At 41.8% G+C, this 9,974-nt stretch overlaps 1 protein-coding gene across 8 annotated transcripts in view; it reads right to left on the bottom strand.

The window, feature by feature from the left end:
* The window catches only part of LOC113167412, an 11,516-nt gene extending 1,609 nt beyond the window's left edge, over nt 1–9,907 (bottom strand). Inside the window, exons 1-13 of one of the 8 annotated variants that reach the window (XR_003299282.1) lie at nt 9,390–9,907; nt 6,604–9,318; nt 6,190–6,487; nt 5,421–5,759; nt 4,830–5,171; nt 4,585–4,713; nt 3,993–4,091; nt 3,862–3,902; nt 3,332–3,583; nt 2,384–2,490; nt 1,952–2,075; nt 422–559; nt 1–176 (exon numbers count right to left, since the gene is read on the bottom strand). The exon at nt 1–176 is cut by the window's left edge and continues 331 nt beyond it. Coding sequence is in view for 2 of the 8 variants with exons in the window: in XM_026368000.1 (XP_026223785.1) it covers nt 3,458–3,583; nt 3,862–3,902; nt 3,993–4,091; nt 4,585–4,713; nt 4,830–5,171; nt 5,421–5,759; nt 6,190–6,274 (1,161 nt within the window). In the remaining 6 variants the exon portion in view is untranslated. Of the gene's footprint in view, nt 177–421; nt 560–1,951; nt 2,491–3,049; nt 3,584–3,861; nt 3,903–3,992; nt 4,092–4,584; nt 4,714–4,829; nt 5,172–5,420; nt 5,760–6,189; nt 6,488–6,603; nt 9,319–9,389 lie in introns of those variants that run through there. The other 7 variants (XR_003299285.1, XR_003299283.1, XR_003299284.1 and 4 more) reach the window with 7 other exon arrangements.
* Nucleotides 9,908–9,974: the final 67 nt, after the last annotated feature.

The raw sequence follows: 9,974 nt of genomic DNA, 5'->3' as shown, positions 1-9,974 counted from the left end.
GACGCAGGAAAACGTGGTTTCTGCTGAACAGTAGTTAGTGGTTTAGCTTCATGTGTTACTGTCGTCTCCTGATGCGTCACCCCTGAGTTTACTGCTCCTCTTAACGCAGATGAGCACAGTCAGCGACAGGATGACGACCGTGATGACCCCAATCAGAACCCCGTAGAGCAGAACACCTGTGGAAGAAGGAGTCTGTTAACGCTGACACGTCCTGGTCAATGAGAGGGTCCGACTTTGATTTGTCTACATGACCTCTGATATGTGAGGACACACGTGCACCACCAGCTGATGTTGATACTGCAGTTGATCAGTGTATAAGTATTTAGTGGTGAACAGTTTAAATATCATATAATATAAATTACATTATGTATAAATATAATTTGACTGAAGAGAGAGTTTTATTATATATGTGTGGATTCACCTGGACTTGGATTTGTAAAATCATTGGTGTTGGATGAAAGTGTGAAGTTTCCTGAACTTGTCCTCGGTGTCTGTGTTGCTGATGTTGTGGAGACGAGTGGACGTGATGTTGAGAAAGTTAAAGCAGCCATGAACAAAACTAGAGAGACAAAAGACACGAAGCTGATCATTATTATCATTATTATTATTATTATTATTAATATTAATATTCATCATTTATGAACTCACGTCTTCTTATCAGTCTGAGTTCACTAGTGTAAGAACAAACGTTTGAGTTTCCTGTTCTGAGATTGTTCAGTTCTCATATGTTGTTGTCACATCTTATTTAAACTGATGATTCCAGAATCACATCAATAATATCATCAGCTAAAGAACTAAGAGCTGGGCCCAGATGTGATGTTATAAATAAACTACATGATATCTCGTACACAGTTCCTGTGTGGATGCACCAGTAGTTCTCAGTCTGCTGCTGATCTGCAGTTTGAGTGGAAGGAAACAGTTACACAGCGATGTGAGGAAATGCTGCTGTGATGTGATTATCACATAATACAGGTCGCTGGAAAAGAACATGACAACATTCATATACAGTAATAAAAGTCACACACGACGTGAGTGATGTGTTCGGGTCGTCTGAGTAACTTTACAGCACAAGTTCACCGAGATAAGATAAATAATAAATAATATAACTAAGTATTACAAACATCAGGTTCTTTACACATCAGCTGCCGTCAGGAAACAAAAATAAAAAGATATGTACGGTGTTAATGCTGCAGCTGGGAGACAAACTGCTGTTAAGTTATTGAGTAAGTATAATGTCACAACATGAAACATATTTCAATCAGCGTGAAAAGAACAGGACATGTATTTGAAATAGGAGCTGATTTCATTATGAAGTAGCTAACGTGATGATAAATCAGTTTAACCATGACGTCAAACTATGATCCGACTCCTTCAGCACTCTGTCTGTTTAAAACACTTGTCAACAGAATCTTCTGTTGCTGCAGGTTAAAACCTTCAGGTCTTTTAGACGAGTTTAAAATCCTGCAATAAAAAGTCCTGAATTAGTTTTAAACCACAACAACAGCTCAGTGAGTTTCATCATCTGTTTCACTCGGTTCCCATTTATCAGAATCACTGAAGCAGCTGAAAATGAACCGTGTTTAAAACCTGCGACCACTGATCAGTCCGAGCTTCTGATCGTTAATGAAACACTAGTTCAGCTCTGTTTTCTTAGTGATCCGACAGTTGACTCAACATTAAAGTAACAAGATGAAATCTGCAGCCTGCTGAGAAAACGTCAGTGTTTCCTCTGTGATGTGTTTTATAGGACACACACAGAAATAATATATTTAAAGCATCATTTCACTTCTTCAAGTCAAATCTCAACAATACTTGAATCCATATGTGAGTGTGGAAAGAGTTTCTTTCTCTCTGATTATTTTTATGACTGTTTATCAAATTAACTGCAGGTGTAAATGAGGCACTGAGCTGCTGTTACAGTAAAAACCAGCAGCAGAGTGACTGTACTCACAGAGGAAGAAGCAGCAGATCAGACACTGAAGGATTTTCATGCTGAAGGTTGAACTCCGTCTTTGTTCCTTCTTCACTGATGAACCAGGAACCAGGTGTGACTTCTCTAAATGATGGAGTTCCTCCTCCAAACAAACACATCACAAACCGCTCAGTCTCCATTTCTGAGACTTAACTGAATTTAAAGGTGTCTCTTCCTGAAGATTAACCTCTTCCTGACCAGGGAGCACAGAGCAGAGTAGATGTGATACAAACATGCAGCAGTTTGTGTTGGTGCTGATCCGGGTGACTGGTGTGATCCCAACATGAGACCGATTCTCTCTGACTCTCTGAATCTTACAGGAGCCTCGTAGCAGAGTTTTATGTTTTTATTACAAACATATTGTCAATAGCTTTTCATCTGTCTGGGTTTATTCTGTGATGGTTTCCTCACCTGGTTGTGTTCAGTACTGCCCCCTGTGGCCTGAGTGAAAACACCAACGGGCTCTTTCTGTCCACGACAGCTGTAGATGTAAAGACGGTTTCACAGCGATGTTCACACTGAAATCAAATGACTGAACGTGTGAAATCACATTTTAATATTTCACTTTTCAACATGTAATAATAAGATTTGTGTGATAACGATAGGGAACGATCAGTTTGAACAGCAGCTGGTTGCTTCTTCAAATGCACGTCTGGACGCTCACTGCTCTTTTATTAAAGAGGAGCATGCAGCTGTTTCCTATGTCCAAACATACATCAACACATTTTTTAATAAATCGCCTCAAAGCAAAAAGGACCCGCGTTTAAATCCACAGCTCGGCCCGGTGCCGACTGTGTGGAGTTTGCGTGTTCTTCCTGTGTCTGTGTGGGTTTTCTCCTGGTACTGTGACTTCCTCCCGAGTCCAAACACATGCAAGTGTCTAAACTCTCCATAGGTGTGAATGTTTGTCAGCCCTGTGATCGTCCAGATGTTCCCCACCTTTTGTCCAGTGACCCCTGCAATAGGCTCCAGAGCTGCTGAGTGGATGTTTGTGATCAGTGTTTCACCAGCAGCTACTACATGAAAGTTTTAGAGTTTTTGCTCCACGGTATTAAAGAGCATCATTTACACGTTGGCTCGTTATTTTAAAACTTTATTGCACCTTTTTGTTCCACGTCTCAAATAACTGCAACACTCACACAACATGAACTTTTAAAGAAGGGATTTGTTCTCTCTGGTCTCTGAGGTCTCACTTCATGTGGGTGATAAAAGACATTTGACCGGTGGAGTGATCTGAGCACAGTGACGAGGAAAAGAGCAACTGAGGTACAGTAGTAGTAGTAGTAGTAGTAGTAGTAGTAGTAGTAGTAGTAGTAGTAGTAGTAGTAGTAGTAGTAGTACACATAGTTAGTGACTCACCAAGCGTCAGTGCAGCAACCTTTTCAACTTCCTGAGAGACTGTAGGAACATGAACATGTGTCTTAACATTTAGACAACGACAAAAAAAAAAGGAAGTCCGGGTCACAAGGTTTCATCAGCTCTAGATCAGGTCTGTTTTATGTGTGTGAGTGTGGAATAGATCTGGTTCTGGTCCCTGGTGGCTGCGTCGAGGCTCTGATAGGTGGATTCTTCATGAGTGGAGACTGGAAGCTGGTTCTCATAGAGAGGAAACTGAAAAAAACAACAAGGACACAGCTGAAACACAGTGTTATATTAGTGTGAAGCTAAAAACTGTCATTGCTGTTATTTTCTGTGAACTAGACATTTAAATGGAAAAATAATAGTCTGTGGACATGATGAGCACTGTTAGCTGGGTTCAACAGACTCTTTGGTCTTAACAGTTAAATGCAGCCTGGGTCCTTTTGACTTTTCCTTCTGCAGGATGTTGTTGTCATGTTTTACTGCAGAATCTCAGAAGGCAACAAACATGAGAACAAAGAGGAAATCACCTCGGTGTAGATGGTGCCCGAGTTTCCTCTGGTCCTCAAACCTGTGGAACAGACAAAGTGTTTGTCTCTGGAGTCCTGATGGATCAACAGCACTGTTCTCATGCTTCACTGTGTGTTTCCTGTCTCCTCACCACTGGGTTTGATTCTTCTCTTCATGTAGACGATCAGCACGACCAGCGACAGAAGGACGACTGCAACGACCAGAGTCAGACCCACATAGAGCAGAGTGCCTGTGGTGGAAGACAAACAAAGAAAGACGATCTTCCCTTATCCATCACTCTCTGTCCATCTAACTCTTCTTTATTATCTCCCTTTGCACATTTAGTCTCATGAAAGGACAAATGTTCTGGAGTTCCTTTTACATTTGTGTTATTATTATTATTATTATTATTATTATTATAACCTCGACACAGTAGAAGCAGTAAAATAACCACATGGACTCAGTCACAGACGTGAAGTTACTGTGATGTTCACAACGTGATGTTTCCATAACAGCTGATGCATCATAGTTACCAAGAGTGTGAAATCAGGAGTCAGAAGAAACAGCAGACAGGAAATATTTCTCCATTTAAACCAGGATATGAGTGATTTTAATGGGATTTTCTTAGTTCATCAGCAGAACCGGGTCAGTTCAAAATGTAAAGAAACAAAAAGATTTTGAAATAAAATATTCCAACTGTCTCAAATTACACTTTTAAAAAGACTTAGAGTGTGTGGATGAACCTGTAACCAGGATCTCAGTCTGAGTCTGTTCAGTGGTTCTGATGGTTCTGTTGTCAGCTTCTGGACTCTGTGTTGATGACGACGTCGAAAAAGGTTGAAGAGTCGAGTCTGGGTTTGAGCCGGGTGGAGCTGTGAAACCACACAGAAATCATGTTGTGAAATCAGTTCCAGCTCACAGCAGTTTGACTAATGGGCTGAATTAGAAGAGAAGAGGAAACGCTGCATTCATTTCAGTAGAAACTAACCATCTCTGACGATGACGTCGAAGTCTCTGTATGAATGTGGTGTAAAGGTTCTGTCCAGACCACATCGGTACCGTCCGGAGTCCGACCCACTGAGCTGAGTGATGCTCACAAACACAATTCCTCCTGTGTGTCTTCCTTTTCTAAATTCAGTGCTGTATCTGCCTCTTGTCGCTCTGACACCGTCGGTTTCACTGAGAATATTTTCTTCTTCCTCACATTTTCCTTTACAGAGGAAATAACTGCTTCCAAGTGAAGTGAACACACATGCGACGGTGAGATCTCCTCCCCTGGTTGTACAGACGGGCTCTTCTGCAGAAGGACTGTGGTGTCTCTTCAACAGCGCTGGGAAAACACAGAGGCACAGTGAGCATCAAGAGACAAAAATCAGGGAAAAGATTCACAACGTGACCGAAAAGGGTAAAAAGAGAAGAGCTAAAAACAATAAAAAAGAATCACATCACATTAGTTTAATGTTCAGTCCTGTGTATCGGAGAGGTTCAGTAAGAACTGAATAACTAAAGTACAAACTTCAGGTTCTTTACTTCAGCACCAAACACAGAGAGAAGAAACACTTTGTCAGAAGTGACTCACCGTCTATGACAACAACTTCAAACTCCTTGAATGAAGCTGAGGATGCAGACGAGCCCAGACCACATCGGTACAGTCCTGTATCCGACGTCTTCAGCTGTGTGATGCTCACAGAGAGCGCTCCTCCTCCTCCTGCAGCTCCTTCTTCAAACCTGATGCTGTACCTGCCGCTCTGAGCTCTGTCCTCAGGGGTTTCTATCAGAAGGTTTCCTCTGTCACATGTCTCCTGGCAGAAGAACTTCCGGCTTCCCGGTGACGACATCTGGAACCTAACTGTGACATCTCTTCCTTTGATCCTTGTATAAAAATGAACTTGTTCCGTGTTTCTCACCCACAGAGCAGCTGAAAAGATGAACAGTCAGTAGTTACCGTCCAGTTTCCTCCTCCTCCACAGTGTTTGAATAATAAACAGTAAGAACAGTTAAACCGTCGACTGAGGGAAAATTTACCATTAACGGCTCAATGATTTAATGAACTTTATTTTATCAGAGTGACCAGAAACACAGATATGATCCACGTTCAGAACTCACAGAGCTGCAGGTTATTAACTGATCAGATCAGAATTAATAAGTCTTAGTTAAATCTCAACACTTTTCTTCATCATATTTAACAGTGAACTGAAGATTTGAGTGTGAAGGAAAAAGCAAACGTACGATTTTAGAAAGAAGGACGACGACACTCACTGGAAGAAAAACCACTGAGAAGAAAGCACAGGTACCAAAGAACCACTGACCTGCTGTGGTTAAAAGAGGGAAATGAGTGAAATACTCACAGAGGAAGAAGCAGATCATCAGGTGAAGAAGTTTCATGTTGAGGTTTGGATCAGTTACTGCTGCTGCCTCTCTTTCTCTTTTCATTTCCCTCCTCCAAACACAACCCAAGCAGCTCCACTCTCCTCCCCAGGCTAGGTCTGGTCCCTCAGGTCTGGATTTACCCCCACACTGATTCAGAACTGTAAACCTGCACCAGCTAACGTCAAAGTTTTTACAGAGATTCCTCCTCCACACAGACAGTCTGCAGCTCTATGACATAATGTTGAAGAGTCGAGTCTGGGTTTGAGCCGGGTGGAGCTGTGAAACCACACAGAAATCATGTTGTGAAATCAGTTCCAGCTCACAGCAGTTTGACTAATGGGCTGAATTAGAAGAGAAGAGGAAACGCTGCATTCATTTCAGTAGAAACTCACCATCTCTGACGATGACGTCAAAGTCTCTGTATGAATGTGGTGTAAAGGTTCTGTCCAGACCACATCGGTACCGTCCGGAGTCCGACCCACTGAGCTGAGTGATGCTCACAGAGGTGAAGTGAACACACATGCGACGGTGAGGTCTCCTCCCCTGGTTGTACAGACGGGCTCTGCTGCAGGAGGATCGTGGTGTCTCTTCAGCAGCGCTGGGAAAACACAGACAAGCTGTCAGTTGACCCCCCCCCTCACACTGGGAGCTGCCCAGTTCAACCAGTCTGGGACCAGTCCACTTCAACACATCAGCTTTTAAAGCAGATTCTTACCTGACCAGGTGTCACCTCATGTAGACAGTGTCTCTGGATTCTGTTCTTGATTCATTCTGATTAAATGTCTCTCAACAGGTCGTGAAAAATATTTTTAGATATAAATGGAGGAAAACAGCAGCTGAACGATTCGCTCAGTGTTAATCAACACTAACATGTGGAGCTAAGGTAGTGACACAGTCAAATGAACCCTGAGTAGGAACTGATGGAGCAGCGACCTCTAGTGAGCTGTGGGCCGATGACACATCAGCATCGAGACCCTGTGGATTTATTTTACTGTTCATCTGTGATCCCTCGCTCCTCGAGTCTTAACAGGCTTATTTAACACAAGATCAGTGAAAGTTAATGTGCACAGATTTCATCCATCACTTTGAACTTAGGTGGATAAATGTGCACAGCTGCAAACAGATGTTGAGCTGAAGAACTGAGCTGATGTTCGAGGAGAACAGAAGATAATAACTCTAAGTAAATATAATATGGACCTACAGTTTACTGAGCTTAACAGACTGAACAGGTTCTGCTTCTCTTTCTTAGTGAGGTTTGATTTCTAATCAGATAAACAGCAGCTGTTAATCTTCACCACATAACGTTTTCTCAACCTTCTTAGTTAAATCTGTTTTTGCTGCATTTGTCCAAATCTCTCTCAAAATCAGTTCTTTATATAAAATGTGGCTTGAGAGTAACCTGATTAACCCATAAACCTGAAAGAGAAGAAACCACAATAGTGTTGTTCAGAATCGTGCCAGGTAACATCTGTGGTGTTATCTTATCTGATGTTGCTCTATTCTCTCTGAATTACTCAGTTACTTTCTTGAGATACCAGGATTAATATGTAATACTGTTCAGAGGAATAGAAATCTGAATATTAACACTACAGACAGTTTATTAAACTGTGACTCAGCAGCTGTGATGTGATTAAATAATGACCTTATCACAAGAAAATCAGAATTAACTCACGATACAACACGTAGAGTTCGAGCTCCATCCTCTTCTACTCCATCACCTGCTGCTGTGTTTAACTGATGTTAGGTTGAAGATGGTTGAGTCCAGATCAGTCCACAAACTGTCCACTGGTGACGTCTCCACCATGAACACATCCGACGACTGCAGAGTCATCAGAGAACTTCTGAAGATAGTGAAGAAGAATGTAGACAGAACTGTCCCCTGTGTCAACACCAATCCTTCATTATAAATAGTGAATTTAAAGAAATGTGTTCACTTTAATTTGATGCCAACAGTGGAACATTCTTTGCTGCTGCCTCAGGAAAATAGTACAGACTACAACAAACTGGTAAAAGATCTGAACCATGAAGGACTTAAGCCTCGTGAAGAAGTAAAGTTAAAGGACATTAATGCAGCTTGGTTAAAAACACAATGACACAAACCAACAAAGGACTTTTTTATTTTTAACACTGAATGTTAAAGAATCATTCTACACAACCAGCTCGTTCTTAATGTAGTAAAGCTAAATATCAATGCATCTGCTTGATCATTAGATTTCACGTCTGTTGTTTTACAACAAACTTGATCTTGTGCTTGTGAAGATTCAGAGTTGGTTTCAATCCTGTGAAAAGAGCAGTAATAATACAACAGTTATTGTACAATTAGTAATTTACCACAGTGCCATTTCGGATAATGAAGAATCAATGTTCACTTGTTCTTTTTGTTCTTTCTTGATATATTTTTGTGTTTTATTGAAGTTTTAAAAACCAATTTGACATTGATCCATAAGTCTGATTAATATTTGCTGAATCTCAGAGTGACTAGAAACTAGTGACTATTAACAGTAAAAACATTAACATATGAATTCTAGTTAAGGAAAAAGTCTCTGACCCTATAATATGATACGACTTCATCTCAGGGACCAAACATCCAGTTTGTGTTTCCACTACATCTGAACACTGAGACTTTCACATGACTCTCTGGCCACAGAAACTAAAAACACCTCTGGTTCCTCTGGTTGAAGCACAGATTTAGTTCCTCAAAAGGTCTCTGGTTGCTGTTAAAGCCTCCGCTCCGATCACCAGGACTAGTTAACAGTGGAAGTGTTTAGTTGAAGTTACAGCCGTCACTGAAAACAGGGTTCACAGACTTCAGCCTCGTCCCCTCGTGCTCATTCAGGAACTCTTGGTACAGTGGACGCTTTAATCAGTGATTCAGCAACATCAAAACACTGTTCCCACTGTTCTTCGAGTATTTTGCTCTTCATCTCTGCAGCCAACTTTTCTCTTGCTGATTTCCTCAGAATCTCCTTCAGTACGTTTTCTTCTTGCTCCAGAATCAGTTGGTAATACAGAGTTTTTCTGTCGTCACTCGAAGGCCTCTTCCACCCAAGTGTGGACAACAGGGCGGGTACAACGATGACACCAAAGAGCAGAAGGGTTCCAATGAGCTAAAAGAGGGATATCTGAAATGGTTATGTCCTCACACATCACTGCACAATGTGAAAAGACGAACACTCACCCTGGATTTGTTTTTCAGTTCAGCCACGAGCACTCGCTCTTCGTCAGTGAGGCTCCCATCAGATTTGCAGGCTAACTGTGCCTGTTGAGCAGAGTGATTGTTCAAACAGCAAACGTACCAGTTTCCATCAAGGAAAACATAAATAACCCACAGCAGACCAATCATAGCTGCCTGAACAACGTGAGGTACCAAAGACCCAAAGAAACTGCAGGTGTGAAGCCGGTTGCTGCCCCCACAAGCAGAGGAACACAGGTGTTTACAGACTCTCTGAAAGTTCCTGTCTGTCCACAGAATAAAGACAAATAGAATACAAAACGGCAAAGTCAGGTAGAAGTTACAGTCAGAGGCTTGTGGTTTGCAAGTGCACTGAAAGTTTCTGCCAAGCATGAGAATAATTACGACAACCGCGAAGTAGGTGCAGAAATTCCGACACAGGACGTTATCGTGTGGCCTCTCCATGTCTGATGTGCAGCTGGTGTCTGCTGACGACCTGCAGCCTGAAGAGATCCCTTCACCACACGGACTGACCGTGTTTGGAAAGTGAGTTATTACATATTACATGTGAAACTCCAAGTTCCTGATTTG

Source organism: Anabas testudineus, chromosome 7 (genome assembly GCF_900324465.2).
Source record: "Anabas testudineus chromosome 7, fAnaTes1.2, whole genome shotgun sequence".
Taxonomy (NCBI): domain Eukaryota; kingdom Metazoa; phylum Chordata; class Actinopteri; order Anabantiformes; family Anabantidae; genus Anabas; species Anabas testudineus.
Note: the sequence above shows the minus strand (reverse complement) of the source record. Positions and strands in the feature narration are given on the sequence as shown.